The sequence below is a fragment of the Scardinius erythrophthalmus genome, assembly GCF_964197995.2.
Source record: "Scardinius erythrophthalmus genome assembly, chromosome: 11".
Taxonomy (NCBI): Eukaryota; Metazoa; Chordata; class Actinopteri; order Cypriniformes; family Leuciscidae; genus Scardinius; species Scardinius erythrophthalmus.
Window position 1 is genome coordinate 43510 of NC_138231.1, and position 21686 is coordinate 65195.

General features: G+C 43.6%; 1 protein-coding gene across 1 annotated transcript in view; it reads left to right on the forward strand.

Annotated features, from left to right (window-relative positions):
- Positions 1–3027: 3027 nt before the first annotated feature.
- plcb1l (phospholipase C beta 1-like) overlaps positions 3028–21686 on the forward strand; it is a 249808-nt gene continuing 231149 nt past the window's right edge. The window contains 2 exon segments of the mRNA XM_081378111.1: positions 3028–3293; positions 10279–10356. Of these exon segments, the coding sequence (XP_081234237.1) occupies positions 3195–3293; positions 10279–10356 (177 nt within the window). The 5' untranslated portion in view covers positions 3028–3194.

Genomic DNA, 21686 nt, shown 5'->3' on the forward strand with positions numbered 1-21686 from the left:
CCTTCTGTCCTTATGTCCTTTTGTCCTTCTGTCTTACTGTCCTTCTGTCCTTCTGTCTTTCTGTCCCTCTGTCCTTATGTCCTTCTGTCCTTCTGTCCTTATGTCTTTCTGTCCTTCTGTCCTTCTGTCCTTCTGTCCTTCTGTCCTCCTGTCTTTCTGTCCTTCTGTTCTTCTGTCTTTCTGTCCTTCTGTCCTTCTGTCCTTCTGTCCTTATGTCCTTCTGTCCTTCTGTCCTTATGTCTTTCTGTCCTTCTGTCCTTCTGTCCTTCTGTCCTTCTGTCTTTCTGTCATTCTGTCCTTCTGTCTTTCTGTCCTTCTGTCCTTCTGTCCTTATGTCCTTCTGTCCTTCTGTCCTTCTGTCTTTCTGTCCTTATGTCCTTCTGTCTTTCTGTCCTTCTGTCCTTCTGTCCTTCTGTCTTTCTGTCCTTATGTCCTTCTGTCTTTCTGTCCTTCTGTCCTTCTGTCCTTATGTCCTTCTGTCCTTCTGTCCTTCTGTCCTTCTGTCCTTCTGTCCTTATGTCCTTCTGTCCTTCTGTCTTTCTGTCCTTTTGTCCTTCTGTTCTTCTGTCCTTCTGTCCTTCTGTCTTTCTGTCCTTCTGTCCTTCTGTCTTTCTGTTCTTCTGTCTTTCTGTCCTTCTGTCCTTCTGTCTTTCTGTCCTTCTGTCCTTCTGTCCTTCTGTCCTTCTGTCCTTCTGTCCTTATGTCCTTCTGTCCTTATGTCCTTATGTCCTTCTGTTTTTCTGTTCTTCTGTCCTTCTGTCCTTCTGTCTTTCTGTCCTTTTGTCCTTATGTCCTTCTGTCCTTCTGTCCTTATGTCCATCTGTCCTTATGTCCTTATGTCCTTATGTTTTTCTGTTCTTCTGTCCTTCTGTCTTTCTGTCCTTCTGTCCTTATGTCCTTCTGTCCTTATGTCCTTCTGTTCTTCTGTCCTTATGTCCTTCTGTCCTTCTGTCCTTCTGTCCTTATGTCCTTCTGTCCTTCTGTCCTTCTGTCCTTATGTCCTTCTGTCCTTATGTCCTTATGTCCTTCTGTCCTTCTGTCTTTCTGTCCTTCTGTGTTTCTGTCCTTTTGTCCTTATGTCCTTATGTCCTTCTGTCCTTCTGTCCTTATGTCCTTCTGTCCTTATGTTTTTCTGTTTTTCTGTTTTTCTGTTCTTCTGTCCTTCTGTCCTTCTGTCTTTCTGTCCTTTTGTCCTTATGTCCTTCTGTCCTTCTGTCCTTCTGTCCTTCTGTTCTTCTGTCCTTATGTCCTTATGTCCTTATGTCCTTCTGTCTTTCTGTCCTTCTGTCCTTCTGTCTGTCTGTCCTTCTGTCCTTCTGTTTTTCTGTTCTTCTGTTCTCCCCTTATCCCCGTGATCAGGTTTCCTCGCTTTGAACATGTCGCTGTGTCATGCCTGTACGCTGTTATTTTGCAAGTCAATCACATTTTTGCTTGCGGCTTCAGTGGCTACTGTGATTTTAAAAGCAGTTTCAAATGTCAGATTTTTTCTGAAAGCAAACATCTCTGAATCCGATCATCATCTATGCCAAGTCGTTCCCTCAACATTTGGTGTAAAGTTGCTCAGTCTTGCTCTAAGCCATGGTCAATCTTCTTCTCTTTATCCTTCAGATTCTTCAGTTTTCATCATCACTGATCCTGTTCATATCCTCAATCTGGTGTCACACTGGACCTTCTGCTTCATCCTCATCGCCAGAAATGTAGTAGATTATAAATGTATAAATCAGACTACTACATAAATGAAGTTGAAGTTAACACTTTACTCTGTTTGCAGCAACAGACATGAACGCTGCATCCCTCACACACACTTCTTCTTCAACTCAATTTCCAGCGCTGTGTTTCCGAAAAGCATCGTAAGCCAAAGTTGATCGTAGAGAATATTGGTGGCATTGGTTCTACGATCAATTTAGGCTTACGATGCTTTTGGGGAACCCAGCTCAGGTCAGAACACAACAACGACACATAGTGGTTACTGAAGGAAACTACAGTGTGTTTCATATCTAAAGTTGGTTCAGGCTGGATCATCTCACTCATTTATGCAGTCTTTACTAACTTTATCTTCAGTAAACTCTATTCAGATGACTGAACTTACAGGGTTTAACTGTAATTACTCTCACTACTGTTCATAATTTTGCAGTCACTGTTTTAAAAAAAAAATCTTTTCAAATTCATACTTTTCAGCAAGGATGCATAAAATAGTTTTTTTCCCCCAGTGCTGTTCCTCAAACTCGAAACAAAGAGTCATTGTTGTGGTTTCCACACTTTATCAAGTAAGAAGTGTTTCTTGAGCTCCAAAACTCAGAATATAGATCATGTGGGACTGAAGACTGGAGTAATGTGGTTTTGCCATCACAGAATGATTTTGAAATCATTTATTTAAAAAAAAAAAATAGTTAAAATAAAAAAGGGTTATTTTATATTGTAATACTATTTCACAATACTCATGTTTTTGACTGCATTTTTTATCAACTAAATGCAGCTTTGTGGAGCAGAAGACACTTATTTTAAAAACACAGGAATTGTCCACATTATGTGAATTTGTGTAAAGACTTGTTATTTTTAAGACAACCACAAGATGGGATCAGAGCATTGAACATTGAGCAACTAAACAACTTTAAATCAGAGAACCTGTTCAATATGTTTTTACACTTACAGCCTCAGTTCAAAAACGAATCAACTAAAAACCTTTAGTCAAGATGTGTTGAGTTTTACTCTCAGATAACCACACACCGCCTGAGTTAAATTGAAGACCAATTCAAATGTTTGAGTTCCCATGTTATATTTCTTACTTTGCACTGTAATTCAGTTTCAAAGAACAGCCTGTTGTGTAATGAATGCAGTCTAACCCAGTTATTTTCATACTATTGCAGAATAATTTCCCCTGTTACTTTCACTGTAAATGTATGTTTAATTTTATTGTACATCTATTGTACATTGTACAAGGCAACGAGTTTTCATCATGACGCGCTCCGGAGCGCACGGACTCATAACAACGGGAGCGCGCATTGGTCTCTGTGCGCGTAACACCGCGTGACAGTGGATATACACATTCACCAATCCCGAGTACTTGCCAGAGTGGCGAGCAATGAGCGGGTTTGCAGAGTCTTGTCAGTGAATGTCTCATCAGTGAATGTCTCAGTGAGCGTCTCAGATCTTCCTGAAGCAACAGCATCGCTCGCGTGAGGTCCACGCGCGTCATGGCGGGAGCGCAGCCGGGAGTTCACGCGCTTCAGCTCAAACGCGTGTCCGTGCCCGAGAAGCTCAGGACGGGGGACAAGTTCATGAAGTGGGACGATGTAAGTAACATACATGGCAGATTCAGATTCTCAGTGTACTTGTGGAGCAGTGTTAGTGCGAGCTGTCAGGGTCAGTCAAAAGTCACAATTACATGCTGGTTTACTCTAGAATTGTTTTTGTGTCTTATATTAGAATATTTTTGAAAACCTATTAAATAGCTATTCACCCCTTAATGAACCTTCTGTCATCGTTTACTCTCTCTCATGTCGTTCCAAACCCGTGTGAATGTTTTCCTGGGAACATCATAATCCCAGTGTAGAGAAAAACAGATATTGTTTGGTTCGGAAATGATGACAGAATTTACATTTAGAGTGTTTCTCTCATTAAATGCAGATATGTTGTGTAAACAAAGGTACTCTTCAGTGTCAGTATACTGTCTTGCACTATACCGTTGTCATGTCATATTTGCATAGTTGCATCTATTTCAGCTCTAATGGACTGTTAGTTTGTTAGTGCTGTTTGTTTGACATCATGTTTAGGCAAATGACCTTTATTTATAACTGTAATCATAACAGATGGCAGCATATGCACCTTGCACGTGAACACGGAAATGTTACGATTCTCTTCAATGTAATGTTTCCTCGAGCTCATATTTTCCCCTAAAGCTTTCCGATACTCCTCTCCTGCCATAAAAGGTCAAAGCTGCCTGTGAAAAGTCCTCAAGCCCAAGTGATTCGATTAGAGGAACAAAATGCTGACATAGAGCTTCATGGAGGGACAAACAACTAAACAACAGAGAAAACCTCAGATTTTACTTGATGATGAGAAACTGTCATCCATGGGTGAATTTGACATTAATTGTAGATAGGTTCTTTGTATTATTGATTTTCCAGAATGAATGCACGTAAGTCATGGGATAACTATATTGTTTTAATTCCAAGCCTGATTTAAACTGTGATGAGAGATGACAGTGTGTCTGCTTCTGAGGAGACTTTATGTGAGATAGAAGTGGGATTTATATTTTCCCATCAGAAACCACTTCTCTCTAGTCGATCATAATTCGGTTTAAACAGGGACTACACCTGCTGGTTTACTGAACATCTTTAGCGATTTGTTGTGCTTTGGGAGTTCTTCAATATCCACAGTGTTTTGCCCATCCTATGAACGGCAGAAATGAGTGAATGAGTGATTTTGTAAAGCACCTGAAAGCACTACTGTATGTATTGAACCTGCAGCAGATCAAGATGAAGATGATGATGATGAAGGTGATGAAACCTAATCCGTGATGCTCTAACTGTGTTTCTTAGACAGACATGAACACACACCTAAATCTCTGTCAAGTGAAGAGGTATGGCTGCGGTGACTACTCATTCAACAACCAATCTGATTCCTTCAAGTAAATTGCATAATCGTATAGTCACGTAATTGTCTAGTCATTTAAGCAATCCACCAACTAGTCGAGTTTGTACATCTTTCAGTAAGAAGAAGCAACGTTCTCATGAAATGTTGTATTTTTAGCACTTCTCGTGTTATTGCCTCACTTTGCTTGTATTCCTCATTGGTAAGTCGTTTTGGATAAAAGCTTCTGCTAAATAATTAAATATAAATGTAATGTTTGGCAGTGACAACAATATAAAATAAAAAACAGAACGATGAATGATGCCGTGTGTTTCCTGACGTGTGCATGATGAGGAGCAGGGGTGCATTTGATGCTCTGGCTCCAGGATTTTCCCAGTTTTCCCAGTGTGTTTCTTGACGTGTACATGAGGAGCAGGGGTGCATGTGATGCTCTGGCTCCAGGATTTTCCCAGTGTGTTTCCTGACGTGTGCATGAGGAGCAGGGGTGCATGTGATGCTCTGGCTCCAGGATTTTCCCAGTTTTCCCAGTGTGTTTCCTGACGTGTGCATGAGGAGCAGGGGTGCATGTGATGCTCTGGCTCCAGGATTTTCCCAGTTTTCCCAGTGTGTTTCCTGACGTGTGCATGCGGAGCAGGGATGCATGTGATGCTCTGGCTCCAGGATTTTCCCAGTTTTCCCAGTGTGTTTCCTGACGTGTGCATGAGGAGCAGGGGTGCATGTGATGCTCTGGCTCCAGGATTTTCCCAGTTTTCCCAGTGTGTTTCCTGACGTGTGCATGCGGAGCAGGGATGCATGTGATGCTCTAGCTCCAGGATTTTCCCAGTTTTCCCAGTGTGTTTCCTGAAGTGTGCATGAGGAGCAGGGGTGCATGTGATGCTCTGGCTCCAGGATTTTCCCAGTTTTCCCAGTGTGTTTCCTGACGTGTACATGAGGAGCAGGGGTGCATGTGATGCTCTGGCTCCAGGATTTCCCCAGTTTTCCCAGTGTGTTTCCTGACGTGTACATGAGGAGCAGGGGTGCATGTGATGCTCTGGCTCCAGGATTTCCCCAGTTTTCCCAGTGTGTTTCCTGACGTGTGCATGCGGAGCAGGGGTGCATGTGATGCTCTGGCTCCAGGATTTTCCCAGTTTTCCCAGTGTGTTTCCTGACGTGTGCATGAGGAACAGGGATGCCAGTTTTCCCAGTGTGTTTCCTGACGTGTGCATGAGGAGCAGGGGTGCGTGTGATGCTCTGGCTCCAGGATTTTCCCAGTGTGTTTCCTGACGTGTTCATGAGGGGCAGGGATGCATGTGATGCTCTGGCTCCAGGATTTTCCCAGTGTGTTTCTTGACGTGTGCATGAGGAGCAGGGGTGCATTTGATGCTCTGGCTCCAGGATTTTCCCAGTTTTCCCAGTGTGTTTCCTGACGTGTACATGAGGGACAGGGATGCTCTGGCTCCAGGATTTTCCCAGTGTGTTTCCTGACGTGTGCATGAGGAGCAGGGGTGCATGTGATGCTCTGGCTCCAGGTTTTTCCCAGTTTTCCCAGTGTGTTTTCTGACATGTACATGAGGGGCAGGGATGCATGTGATGCTCTGGCTCCAGGATTTTCCCAGTGTGTTTCCTGATGTGTGCATGAGGAGCAGGGGTGCATGTGATGCTCTGGCTCCAGGTTTTTCCCAGTTTTCCCAGTGTGTTTCCTGAGGTGTGCATGAGGAGCAGGGGTGCATGTGATGCTCTGGCTCCAGGATTTTCTGCTTCACTTTTATCTTCTGTGAGTTTTTTTCCTTCTCACTGGTAAAACTGAACGGAAAAGAGGCTTGCCTGTAAAAAGCTTTTGAAGCCCAGAGTTTTTATGCAAACGCTGGTTGAACGCTTCAGTTCGGTTGTTTACAGTTGCTGAGCAACTTCGCAACTTTACTTCTTTTTTAATGTAGAGTTGATCTGATGTGCGTCACACGTGTGTGTTTATCTGCTGTCTCGTCCAATCAGAGTCTGAACTCTCTGTTTTCTAATATTAGTTTGGCTGTTTTTGCATTTGAACTCGTGTTTCGGAATGTGAATCTGTTTTACACGGATGTTATTTTGATTCTGATATGAATATCTGATCTTTTGTCCCCCATCAAGATTAAAAAAAGAAGAAGAAAATAATCAGAGAATAATAGAAAAAAAAATGTTTTCAATGAATTATCAAAAATTAGACTTGGCACAACTGATATATTTTGTATTCAACTGGCAACAAAATAACTGTTATATAATAATATACCATATAATCTGGCCAAAATAGTCTGGGGACACTAAGGATCACATCACCGGCTCACTTAGCATTTAACACACTTTTATGGTCATTATTAAACTTGTCAGATGTCTGACTGCATGCATGTTGCCATTGTGCAGAAAATGACAGAACGTTTCAGTATTGAAACGCCTTCAGGAATCCAGAGCTCATTTCTCCAGCCATTGATGGGCTCCTCAAGCGTCTGGCTTTAAATCTCCTCACTGGGAGAAACAGGACTCTCTGTAACTGCAGATCCCGTAGGATTGCAACTGTTTCTTCAGACAGCATTGAGATTACATGGAGATCAAATCGAGACGTTCTCTAGGAATGTGTGTGTAAATCATCATCCGCTGTGTAAACGAAGCTCTGTCCTCCTCAGGCTTGGGCTCGTTTTTAATGTTTCATCAAGGAGATGGAGGCTTCAGTGTTTCAGTGTTTAAGGTGGCAAAGTAATTTGGAACTTGCTCCAGTATCTACAAAATTCTCAGCTGTGGTTTCTCTGCCAGTGTGTTTGTCTTACAATGGCAGAATCTGCATCTAAAAGCGTCCCAGTAATAAATCAGGTAGAAACAGGACCCTGTCAGACGAGTTGTTGACCGTATACATGATCGGACACACTCAGTAAAAGCTGTGGTGTTATCTCTTCTCAGAGCACACTGGTCACACAGATGTTGTGTTGTGGACTGATACTAAAGCACTGATGTGTGTCGAATGTCTGCATGCGTAATCGGCCCCTGCTGAAGTTTAGGGACTATAAAACACCACTGCGTTCCTCCACAAAAACGTGCTGGTCTTTTTATAGAGCTCCAGTAATATTTGCAGTTGCTATGTGAAGTCCTGAGGGTTAAATGAAACACGAGCTGCTCCTGTCTCTCTGCGTCTGACGGCTCACACTCAACTCTCTGTTTCATTCACGACAAGGTTTGTGTCGCAGGTGCTCTATTAACTACAGTGCTCTGTTTACTCTAGTTCACATCTGTCTTACTCTTTAATATCTCTCTTTTTCTCACATCAACACAAACACGCCATACTTCTAATTCTTCTCATCTACCCATGTTTCTCTTCAACATACTGATTATGTTGACTGTAATAAAATACCTAGTGTGCAGTGCTGACCCTGATGACCCTGATGTGATTGTCTGGTGTTTTGATGTGTTTGTCTGATGTGTTTGTCTGGTGTTTTGATGCGTTTGTCTGGTGTTTTGATGTGATTTTCTGGTGTTTTGATGCGTTTGTCTGGTGTTTTGATGCGTTTGTCTGGTGTTTTGATGTGTTTGTCTGGTGTTTTGATGTGATTGTCTGGTGTTTTGATGTGTTTGTCTGGTGTTTTGATGTGATTGTCTGGTGTTTTGATGCGTTTGTCTGGTGTTTTGATGTGATTGTCTGGTGTTTTGATGTGATTGTCTGGTGTTTTGATGTGATTGTCTGGTGTTTTGATGTGATTGTCTGGTGTTTTGATGTGTTTGTCTGGTGTTTTGATGTGATTGTCTGGTGTTTTGATGTGTTTGTCTGGTGTTTTGATGCATTTGTCTGGTGTTTTGATGTGATTGTCTGGTGTTTTGGTGCGTTTGTCTGGTGTTTTGATGTGATTGTCTGGTGTTTTGATGTGTTTGTCTGGTGTTTTGATGTGATTGTCTGGTATTTTGATGTTTGTCTGGTGTTTTGAGGTGATTGTCTGGTGTTTTGATGTGATTGTCTGGTGTTTTGAGGTTTTTGTCTGGTGTTTTGATGTGTTTGTCTGGTGTTTTGAGGTGTTTGTCTGGTGTTTTGAGGTGTTTGTCTGGTGTTTTGAGGTGATTGTCTGGTGTTTTGAGGTGTTTGTCTGGTGTTTTGAGGTGATTGTCTGGTGTTTTGAGGTGATTGTCTGGTGTTTTGAGGTGTTTGTCTGGTGTTTTGATGTGATTGTCTGGTGTTTTGAGGTGTTTGTCTGGTGTTTTGATGTGTTTGTCTGGTGTTTTGATGTGATTGTCTGGTATTTTGGTGTTTGTCTGGTGTTTTGAGGTGATTGTCTGGTGTTTTGATGTGTTTGTCTGGTGTTTTGATGTGTTTGTCTGGTGTTTTGAGGTGATTGTCTGGTGTTTTGAGGTTTTTGTCTGGTGTTTTGATGTGTTTGTCTGGTGTTTTGAGGTGTTTGTCTGGTGTTTTGAGGTGTTTGTCTGGTGTTTTGAGGTGATTGTCTGGTGTTTTGAGGTGTTTGTCTGGTGTTTTGAGGTGATTGTCTGGTGTTTTGAGGTGATTGTCTGGTGTTTTGAGGTGTTTGTCTGGTGTTTTGAGGTGTTTGTCTGGTGTTTTGAGGTGTTTGTCTGGTGTTTTGATGTGATTGTCTGGTGTTTTGAGGTGTTTGTCTGGTGTTTTGATGCGTTTGTCTGGTGTTTTGATGTGATTGTCTGGTGTTTTGATGCGTTTGTCTGGTGTTTTGAGGTGATTGTCTGGTGTTTTGAGGTGTTTGTCTGGTGTTTTGAGGTGATTGTCTGGTGTTTTGAGGTGATTGTCTGGTGTTTTGAGGTGTTTGTCTGGTGTTTTGATGTGATTGTCTGGTGTTTTGAGGTGTTTGTCTGGTGTTTTGAGGTGTTTGTCTGGTGTTTTGAGGTGTTTGTCTGGTGTTTTGATGTGATTGTCTGGTGTTTTGAGGTGTTTGTCTGGTGTTTTGATGCGTTTGTCTGGTGTTTTGATGTGATTGTCTGGTGTTTTGATGCGTTTGTCTGGTGTTTTGAGGTGTTTGTCTGGTGTTTTGAGGTGATTGTCTGGTGTTTTGAGGTGATTGTCTGGTGTTTTGAGGTGTTTGTCTGGTGTTTTGATGTGATTGTCTGGTGTTTTGAGGTGTTTGTCTGGTGTTTTGAGGTGTTTGTCTGGTGTTTTGATGTGATTGTCTGGTGTTTTGATGTGTTTGTCTGGTGTTTTGAGGTGTTTGTCTGGTGTTTTGAGGTGTTTGTCTGGTGTTTTGAGGTGATTGTCTGGTGTTTTGATGTGTTTGTCTGGTGTTTTGAGGTGATTGTCTGGTGTTTTGAGGTGATTGTGTGGTGTTTTGAGGTGTTTGTCTGGTGTTTTGATGTGATTGTCTGGTGTTTTGATGTGTTTGTCTGGTGTTTTGATGCGTTTGTCTGGTGTTTTGATGTGATTGTCTGGTGTTTTGATGCGTTTGTCTGGTGTTTTGATGTGATTGTCTGGTGTTTTGATGTGTTTGTCTGGTGTTTTGATGTGATTGTCTGGTATTTTGATGTTTGTCTGGTGTTTTGAGGTGATTGTCTGGTGTTTTGATGTGTTTGTCTGGTGTTTTGATGTGTTTGTCTGGTGTTTTGAGGTGATTGTCTGGTGTTTTGAGGTGTTTGTCTGGTGTTTTGAGGTGTTTGTCTGGTGTTTTGAGGTGTTTGTCTGGTGTTTTGAGGTGATTGTCTGGTGTTTTGATGTGTTTGTCTGGTGTTTTGTAGGACTGCACCACAGTTACGCCGGTGACGCTGCGGGTCGACTCTCAGGGCTTCTACCTTTACTGGACCGATCAGAATAAGGTAATTTCTTTTTTTTTTTCAAATTCTGATTCTGAAGCAAACTGTGTCCTGCGTTATAGATAGTCAATAATAGCAAGTGTCTCCTACAGAGTGGTTCGCTTTTATTTAATGCATGTAAGTTTCTTCTCAAAACATAAAGGCCTTTTTAGTCTCACCCTAACCCAAAATGGCATCAATGCCTTCATCATTCAGAAAGTCTGTACACACTGTGGCCAGATGAGGTTAGGAGGAGCCCAGGGCCACTGGCACCACTGTGAGCTCTTACAGTGGCTCTCAGGGTTTCATCCCGGTCTCTAACGGCGAGTAAGGGAACCATTGGCCAGCATGTGAAGATCTGTGCGACCCTCCAATATTCACCAGAACATCACTGTTTCACCACCAAACCGGTCATGCTGGATGTTGCAGTCAGCATAACGTTCCCCATGGCATCTCCAGACTTTTTCATGCCACCCTCATGAAGTGTGTTTCTGAATGGTTGATGCACACCAGGTCCTTCTCTAGGGCTCTTGCACTGCTCCTCCTGTTCCGGTTCCTCCTCCTGTTCCTCCTGTTCTTCCTCCTGTTTCTCCTGTTCCTCTTGTTCCTCCTGTTCCCCCTCCTGTTCCTCCTGTTCCCCCTCCTGTTCCTCCTGTTCCTCCTGTTCCTCCTCCTGTTCCTCCTCCTGTTCCTACTCCTGTTCCTCTTCCTGCTCCGCCTGTTCCTCCCCCTGTTCCTCCTCCTGTTCCTCCTCCTGATCCTCCTGTTCCTCTTCCTGCTCCGTCTGTTCCTCCCCTGTTCCTCTTCCAGTTCCTTCTCCTGTTCCTCCTGTTCCTCCTCCTGCTCCGCCTGTTCCTCCTCCTGTTCTTCCTCCTGCTCCACCTGTTCTTCCTGTTCCTCTTCCTGCTCCACCTGTTCTTCCTGTCCCTCTTCTTGTTCCTCCTCCTGCTCCCCCTGTTCCTCCCCTGTTCCTCTTCCTGTTCCTCTTCCTGTTCCTCCTCCTGTTCCTCCTGTTCCTCCTCCTGCTCCTCCTGTTCCTCCTCCTGTTCCTCCTGCTCCACCTGTTCTTCCTGTTCCTATTCTTGTTCCTCCTCCTGCTCCGCCTGTTCCTCTTCCTGTTCCTCTTCCTGTTCCTCCTCCTGCTCCGCCTGTTCCTCCTGTTTCTCCCCCTGTTCCTCTTCCTGTTCCTCCTCCTGCTCCGCCTGTTCCTCCCCCTGTTCCTCTTCCTGTTCCTCCTCCTGCTCCGCCTGTTCCTCCTGTTCCTCTTCATGTTCCTCCTCCTGCTCCGCCTGCTCTTCCTGTTCCTCCTCCTGCTCCTCCTGTTCCTCCTCCTGTTCCTCCTGCTCCACCTGTTCTTCCTGTTCCTCTTCTTGTTCCTCATTCTGCTCCGCCTGTTCCTCCTGTTCTTTTTCCTGTTCCTCCTCCTGCTCCGCCTGCTCTTCCTGTTCCTCGTCCTGCTCCGCCTGTTCCTCCTGTTCCTCCCCCGTTCCTCCCCCTGTTCCTCTTCCTGTTCCTCTTCCTGTTCCTCCTCCTGCTCCGCCTGTTCCTCCTGTTCCTCCCCCGTTCCTCTTCCTGTTCCTCTTCCTGTTCCTCCTCCTGCTCCGCCTGTTCCTCCTCCTGCTCCGCCTGTTCCTCCTGTTCCTCCTCCTGCTCCTCCTGTTCCTCCTCCTTGTTCCTCCTCCTGCTCCGCCTGTTCCTCTTCCTGTTCCTCTTCCTGTTCCTCCTCCTGCTCCGCCTGTTCCTCCTGTTCCCCCTGTTCCTCCTCCTGTTCCTACTCATGTTCCTCCTTTTCCTCCTCCTTTTCCTCCTCCTGTTCCTCCTCCTGCTCCTCCTGTTCCTCCTCCTGTTCCGCCTCCTGTTCCTACTCCTGTTCCTCTTCCTGTTCCTCCTCCTGCTCCTCCTCCTGTTCCTCCTCCTGCTCCACCTGTTCTTCCTGTTCCTCCTCCTGTTCCTCTTCCTGTTCCTCCTCCTGCTCCTCCTCCTGCTCCTCCTCCTGTTCCTCCTCCTGTTCCTCCTGTTCCCCTGTTCCTCCTCCTGTTCCTGCTCATGTTCCTCCTTTTCCTCCTCCTGTTCCTCCTCCTGTTCCTACTCCTGTTCCTCTTCCTGCTCCGCCTGTTCCTCCCCCTGTTCCTCCCCCTGTTCCTCCTCCTGTTCCTCCTCCTGATCCTCCTGTTCCTCTTCCTGCTCCGCCTGTTCCTCCCCCTGTTCCTCTTCCTGTTCCTTCTCCTGTTCCTCCTGTTCCTGCTCCTCCTGTTCGTCCTCCTGTTCCTCCTCCTGCTCCACCTGTTCTTCCTGTTCCTCCCCCTGTTCCTCTTCCTGTTCCTCCTGCTCCACCTGTTCTTCCTTTCCCTCTTCCTGTTCCTCCTCTTGCTCCACCTGTTCCTCCTGTTCCTCCCTCTGTTCCTCCTCCTGTTCCTCTTCCTGTTCCTCCTCCTGCTCCTCCCCCTGTTCCTCTTCCTGTTCCTCCTGCTCCACCTGTTCTTCCTTTCCCTCTACCTGTTCCTCCTCCTGCTCCACCTGTCGAGCTGGATGGATTTGGACAATCTTTGGATCTGGTTGTGTTGCAGGTACTGCCTTATGCGACAGACAGGAACCCTAACAAAACACAAAACTAAAGACAAATCAGTCTGGAAGGATAAAGATAAAGGATAAATTGTCTGTGGCCTCCCCCTGCAAACCCATTCCCTGTTTAAGGGCTGTGTTGCTGTTGCCTAGTCAGCTCCTGTAAGTGTATGAAGCTCTCTGGAAAGTGTAAGATGTTCGGATGTTAAGAGTCGTATAGTGTATTCAGCCTTTACTTTATGCAGTGTACACACACACAGTTAGTTCAGGAGTGCCGATATAACAATCCAGCACCTCTGGGACGTTTCAGTGTTTTCATCACTCTACTTTCTCTGTGTTTGTTCCAGACAATTTTTTTTGTTTCTTTCGAATGATGTGCTCTGGTGAATCGTGACCAGTAACACCAAATACATGCTTTAAGAAATGAAGAAGGGTCCATTTTAAAATCATATTGATGTTTGTAAAGATGTTAAGTCATGCCAATAGGTCTTTTTCTGTCTGATTCTCAACAGAGCTCTGCTCTTCTTCCATTGAACACAGTTCAGAAAACACCATCAGATCGAGTTACAGAGACTAACTGAGACAGAAAACTTAAACCCTAGAGGTGATTTTCTAATGGAGAGATGCTTTGTTTACAGCTATGCCTCTCACTGTCATGTGATCTCTCGATCCTCTGACTCCTGTGGCTCTACATCTAGTGTGTCCATCATATAATTATCTGACATGTCATCATGTGTGTGCAGTCGCTCCAGTCACGCAGTCGCGTCATCAAGGTCAGATAAATCCCATCACATTGAGCCTCTTTCACCTAGATATCATCCTATAGAGACTGTGTCTGTTCCCCGAATTAGCAAATACAAAAAAACTCCCAAATCCATTTAAGGGTAATAATTTAATTGATGTTCAACAAATAAAAAACAGATATAATACAACTGAGCAAATGATAAAACTTGGGTTGCTGAATATTCGATCCCTTACTTCAAAAGCACTTCTTGTTAATGATATGATTAAAGATTATAACCTAGATGTGCTGTGTTTGACAGAAACCTGGCTAAAACCAGACAATTATATTACTTTAAATGAGTCCACCCCACAAGATTACTGATATAAACATGAACCTCGTCTGAAAGGCAAAGGGGGAGGTGTTGCTGTAATTTATAGTAATATTTTCAAAATTACTAAGAAGTCTAGTTTCAAATATAATTGTGATTCAAAAGTAAGTGTTGATGCTTAATGTAACACTATATAGTGTAAATGATAAATCATGTTTGAGATTTGTGCTGGCTACTGTATACAGGCCACCAGGGCACCATACAGACTTTATCAAAGAATTTGCTGATTTTCTATCAGAGTTAGTACTGGCTGCAGATAAAGTACTAATTGTTGGTGATTTTAATATACACATCGATAATGAAAAAGATGCATTGGGATTGGCATTTAAAGACATTGTAAACTCTATTGGAGTTAGACAACACGTGTCAGGACCTACTCATCGTCGTAATCATACTCTAGATCAGGCATTCTCAACCCTGGTCCTGGAGGGCCACTTTCCTGCAGAGTTTAGCTCCAACCCTAATCAAACACACCTGAACCAACTAATTAAGCTCTTCAGGATTATGAGATAACTACAGACAGGTGAGTTTGATCAAGGTTGGAGCTAAACTCTGCAGGAAAGTGGCCCTCGAGGACCAGGGTTGAGAACGCCTGCTCTAGATCTAATATTATCACATGGAATAGATGTTGATGCCATTGAAATTCTGCAGCAGAGCGATGACATCCCAGATCATTATCTACACTCGTGTAAACTTCATTTAGCCAAGGCTGCAAAGCCGACTCCGTTTTACAAATATGTTCTCACTTCTGCCACTAAAGATTGCTTTATTAATAATCTTCCCGATCAGTTTCATCATCTCAGCATCCCAGATAGCTTAGAAGAACTAGATATTGCGACAGAAACTTTTAACTCTCTCTTTTCCAGCACTTTAGACACAGTTGCTCCGTTGCGCTTAAAGAAGATTAAAGAAAATAGTCCAATAGAGCAGCCAGAGAGATGGAGCACAACTGGAAGAAAACAAAACTAGAGGTATTTCGCATTTCATGGAAAGAGAGCTCGATTGCATACAGAGAGGCTTTAAAAGCTGCTAGATCTGCTTATTTTTCAACCCTAGTAGAAGAAATGGTCTAGTGTGTATCTGGATAAACGCGTATGCTAAAGCATGATACTGGAAAGGTGGCTGTTGTGACAGTAATATTGGTCTGAAACATTTGTTGTATGTTTTTCCTCAGAACATTTCAAATGTAGGATACATTTTTTTTTTTTTTGGAAAGAGTGCCAAAGTTTAGTAACCGTTCGTCTAAAAAGCTTGACGGGCCTTTGAGCGTGTAGCGCAGAGGAATCACAGCATGCTGTTCTTCTTTTTATTTATTGGGGAAAAACTGGAGGAATGCAGAAGGATAGAAGTAACTGAATGAAGCCAAACGGTGTTTGTTCTCTGGTTCTCCTGCTGGTCCTGCTGTGGCGTTGAGGAGAACCAGCACATCTCGGCACTATGGGAACTGGTGTTTAAAACAGGGATATTGTGTTTGCAGAGGCGGATGGGAATGTGAAGTGTGTGTGTGTGTGTGTGTGTGTGTGTGTGTGTGTGTGTGTGTGTGTGTGTGTGTGTGTGTGTGTGTGTGTGTGTGTGTGTGTGTGTGTGTGTGTGTGAGTGTGATGCGTTTTGAATGTCAATGTATCCAAACCCACGGCTGTAAGTGAGCCGATCATTTGACTAAAGCATTTGCATGAGGCTGTAGGGCTGTGACATGTTCCTGTACACACACACACACACACACACACACACAGCGACACGTTCCTGTACTCTGTGGACTTGACACACACATACACAAACATACACACACACACACACACACACACACACACACACACTGTGACATGTTCCTGAACTCTGTGGACTGCACACACACACACACACACACACACACACACACACACACACACACACACACACACACACACACACACACACACTGTGACATGTTCCTGAACTCTGTGGACTATACACACACACACACACACACACACACATTTGTTAAATTTGTTAACATGAACTAATAATGAACTGCAAATCACTCCGCAGAAGTAGCAGTGCTTCGCCTTCTGAGAATAGTTCCCAGTGTGTATACGGTTTGAAGATGGCCGTGTCTCATGTGACCTTGTTATTTGTACACGCTGTGACTATACAAATCCCAACATGTAAATAGGAAAATGTTGCCGTTATTTTGTCACTTATTTGGGAGCAGTATGCTAGCTGGAGCCGTTTACCTCCAGTCTTTGTGCTAAGCTAGGCTAGCGGTGGGTGTGTCAGACAGAGTTACAGCACGCACAGAGATGAGAAGGGTATGTATGGACTTATCTAACGTAACCTGCTGCTCCTGTAGTTGGAAGACTCGCGGCAAACTGCTGTAGCGCTGCAAAGGAAACATCGCCTACTACTTACTACTACTACCTCCGCCAAATGCTTCTGCCAAAACAAATTATATATATTTTTTTTGTATTATTATTGTTAGTGGCAATAGTGTATAAGTGTATTGTTTTTTTTATTATAATATTTATAATAATTATTATTATTTACATTTATCAGAGAGGGACACAATACATTTTGAGACAAAAGGGGCAGGGGCTTGAGCTCCCCCGGCATGTCAGTCATGTTTCATGTCTTTGTCATGTGATTCCCTGTTAGTCATGTGTTCCCCTTGTGATTGTGTCATGTTGTCATTGGTTCATTGTTCACAGGTGTCCCTTGTCTTGTCATTAGTCTTGTGTATTTAAGCCCTCATGTTTGCCATGTGTCCTGGTCAAGTATTGTTTGTGTAACCACTGTTGGTTCATGTTCATGTTCATGTTCATGTTCATGTTCATGTTCATGTTCATGTTCATGTTCATGTTCATGTTCATGTTCATGTTCATGTTCATGTTCATGTTCATGTTCATGTTCATGTTCATGTTTTGAGTTCATGCCACGTCATGCCTTTGTTTTATGTTTGATCACGTTTTGTAAATAAACTGCACTTGGGTTCTCTTGACACTTGCCTCCAGTGGAAGTCTGTTACACTGAGTGTCTCTGATGAGTGAGACTGTACTGTACATGTCACTGTACTCTCAGTGGTGCACCTGTGCCGTATCTAAAGGGTGCATGCTAGGACCATTTCAATTTATAAGTGTGTAACAGAATCCCTTGAGATATGCTGAGCGTGTACTGTAAACAATGACGTGATTCTTCTCCTACTCCTGCTTAGTCTCCAATAGTTCAAACCCTGTTTTTGCCCAGCGCTGCACTTTTATCTGATAGTCCTGGCAGTCTCGGTCCCTCGGTCAGCATTATCACAGTTGGCAAAGTGTAAATCTTCAGCCAATCTAATGAAATTGAAAATGTGCTCTATGCCAAGTTGAAACGGCTTCCCTCCTGTTCGTGTGTATGTGTGTAAGAGACAATGGAGAACACACTTCATGTTCACTGCACTGTCAGATGTCCTCATTGAACACACTTCATGTTCACTGCACTGTCAGATATCCTCAGAGAACACACTTCATGTTCACTGCACTGTCAGATGTCCTCAGAGAACACACTTCATGTTCACTGCACTGTCAGATGTCCTCAGAGAACACACTTCATGTTCACTGCACTGTCAGATGTCCTCAGAGAACACACTTCATGTTCACTGCACTGTCAGATATCCTCAGAGAACACACTTCATGTTCACTGCACTGTCAGATGTCCTCAGAGAACACACTTCATGTTCACTGCACTGTCAGATGTCCTCAGAGAACACACTTCATGTTCACTCAGAGAACACACTTCATGTTCACTGCACTGTCAGATGTCCTCAGAGAACACACTTCATGTTCACTGCACTGTCAGATGTCCTCAGAGAACACACTTCATGTTCACTGCACTGTCAGATGTCCTCAGAGAACACACTTCATGTTCACTGCACTGTCAGATATCCTCAGAGAACACACTTCATGTTCACTGCACTGTTAGATGTCCTCAGAGAACACACTTCATGTTCACTGCACTGTTAGAATTCCTCAGAGAACACACATATCCTCAGAGAACACACTTCATGTTCACTGCACTGTCAGATATCCTCAGAGAACACACTTCATGTTCACTGCACTGTTAGATGTCCTCAGAGAACACACTTCATGTTCACTGCACTGTCAGATGTCCTCAGAGAACACACTTCATGTTCACTGCACTGTCAGATGTCCTCAGAGAACACACTTCATGTTCACTGCACTGTCAGATGTCCTCAGAGATGTCCTCAGAGAACACACTTCATGTTCACTGCACTGTTAGATGTCCTCAGAGATGTCCTCAGAGAACACACTTCATGTTCACTGCACTGTTAGATGTCCTCAGAGAACACACTTCATGTTCACTGCATTGTTAGATATCCTCAGAGAACACACTTCATGTTCACTGCACTGTTAGATGTCCTCAGAGAACACACTTCATGTTCACTGCACTGTCAGATATCCTCAGAGAACACACTTCATGTTCACTGCACTGTCAGATGTCCTCAGAGAACACACTTCATGTTCACTGCACTGTTAGATGTCCTCAGAGAACACACTTCATGTTCACTGCACTGTTAGATGTCCTCAGAGAACACACTTCATGTTCACTGCACTGTCAGATGTCCTCAGAGAACACACTTCATGTTCACTGCACTGTCAGATGTCCTCAGAGAACACACTTCATGTTCACTGCACTGTTAGATGTCCTCAGAGAACACACTTCATGTTCACTGCACTGTCAGATGTCCTCAGAGAACACACTTCATGTTCACTGCACTGTCAGATATCCTCAGAGAACACACTTCATGTTCACTGCACTGTCAGATGTCCTCAGAGAACACACTTCATGTTCAGTGCATTGTTAGATATCCTCAGAGAACACACATATCCTCAGAGAACACACTTCATGTTCACTGCACTGTCAGATGTCCTCAGAGAACACACTTCATGTTCACTGCATTGTTAGATATCCTCAGAGAACACACTTCATGTTCACTGCACTGTCAGATATCCTCAGAGAACACACTTCATGTTCACTGCACTGTCAGATGTCCTCAGAGAACACACTTCATGTTCAGTGCATTGTTAGATATCCTCAGAGAACACACATATCCTCAGAGAACACACTTCATGTTCACTGCACTGTCAGATATCCTCAGAGAACACACTTCATGTTCACTGCATTGTTAGATATCCTCATAGAACACACTTCATGTTCACTGCACTGTCAGATATCCTCAGAGAACACACTTCATGTTCACTGCACTGTTAGATATCCTCATAGAACACACTTCATGTTCAGTGCATTGTTAGATATCCTCAGAGAACACACTTCATGTTCACTGCACTGTTAGATGTCCTCAGAGATGTCCTCAGAGAACACACTTCATGTTCAGTGCATTGTTAGATATCCTCAGAGAACACACATATCCTCAGAGAACACACTTCATGTTCACTGCACTGTCAGATGTCCTCAGAGAACACACTTCATGTTCACTGCATTGTTAGATATCCTCAGAGAACACACTTCATGTTCACTGCACTGTCAGATGTCCTCAGAGAACACACTTCATGTTCACTGCATTGTTAGATATCCTCATAGAACACACTTCATGTTCACTGCACTGTCAGATATCCTCAGAGAACACACTTCATGTTCACTGCACTGTTAGATATCCTCATAGAACACACTTCATGTTCAGTGCATTGTTAGATATCCTCAGAGAACACACTTCATGTTCACTGCACTGTTAGATGTCCTCAGAGATGTCCTCAGAGAACACACTTCATGTTCAGTGCATTGTTAGATATCCTCAGAGAACACACTTCATGTTCACTGCATTGTTAGATATCCTCAGAGATGTCCTCAGAGAACACACTTCATGTTCACTGCACTGTTAGATGTCCTCAGAGATGTCCTCAGAGAACACACTTCATGTTCACTGCACTGTTAGATGTCCTCAGAGAACACACATATCCTCAGAGAACACACTTCATGTTCACTGCACTGTTAGATATCCTCATAGAACACACTTCATGTTCAGTGCATTGTTAGATATCCTCAGAGAACACACTTCATGTTCACTGCACTGTTAGATGTCCTCAGAGAACACACATATCCTCAGAGAACACACTTCATGTTCACTGCATTGTTAGATATCCTCAGAGAACACACTTCATGTTCACTGCACTGTTAGATGTCCTCAGAGATGTCCTCAGAGAACACACTTCATGTTCACTGCATTGTCAGATGTCCTCAGAGAACACACTTCATGTTCACTGCATTGTTAGATATCCTCAGAGATGTCCTCAGAGAACACACTTCATGTTCACTGCACTGTTAGATGTCCTCAGAGATGTCCTCAGAGAACACACTTCATGTTCACTGCACTGTTAGATATCCTCATAGAACACACTTCATGTTCAGTGCATTGTTAGATATCCTCAGAGAACACACTTCATGTTCACTGCACTGTCAGATATCCTCAGAGAACACACTTCATGTTCACTGCACTGTTAGATGTCCTCAGAGATGTCCTCAGAGAACACACTTCATGTTCACTGCACTGTTAGATGTCCTCAGAGAACACACATATCCTCAGAGAATACACTTCATGTTCAGTGCATTGTTAGATATCCTCAGAGAACACACTTAATGTTCACTGCACTGTCAGATATCCTCAGAGAACACACTTCATGTTCAGTGCATTGTTAGATATCCTCAGAGAACACACTTAATGTTCACTGCACTGTCAGATATCCTCAGAGAACACACTTCATGTTCACTCCACTGTTAGATATCCTCATAGAACACACTTCATGTTCAGTGCATTGTTAGATATCCTCAGAGAACACACTTCATGTTCACTGCACTGTTAGATGTCCTCAGAGATGTCCTCAGAGAACACACTTCATGTTCACTGCACTGTTAGATGTCCTCAGAGAACACACATATCCTCAGAGAATACACTTCATGTTCAGTGCATTGTTAGATATCCTCAGAGAACACACTTAATGTTCACTGCACTGTCAGATATCCTCAGAGAACACACTTCATGTTCACTGCACTGTTAGATATCCTCATAGAACACACTTCATGTTCAGTGCATTGTTAGATATCCTCAGAGAACACACTTCATGTTCACTGCACTGTTAGATATCCTTATAGAACACACTTCATGTTCACTGCATTGTTAGATATCCTCAGAGAACACACTTCATGTTCACTGCACTGTTAGATATCCTCAGAGAACACACTTCATGTTCACTTCACTGTCAGATATCCTCAGAGAACACACTTCATGTTCACTGCATTGTCAGATGTCCTCAGAGAACACACTTCATGTTCACTGCATTGTTAGATATCCTCAGAGATGTCCTCAGAGAAAACACTTCATGTTCACTGCACTGTTAGATGTCCTCAGAGAACACACATATCCTCAGAGAACACACTTCATGTTCACTGCACTGTCAGATGTCCTCAGAGAACACACTTCATGTTCACTGCACTGTCAGATATCCTCAGAGAACACACTTCATGTTCACTGCACTGTCAGATATCCTCAGAGAACACACTTCATGTTCACTGCACTGTCAGATATCCTCAGAAAACACACTTCATGTTCACTGCACTGTCAGATATCCTCAGAGAACACACTTCATGTTCACTGCACTGTTAGATATCCTCAGAGAACACACTTCATGTTCA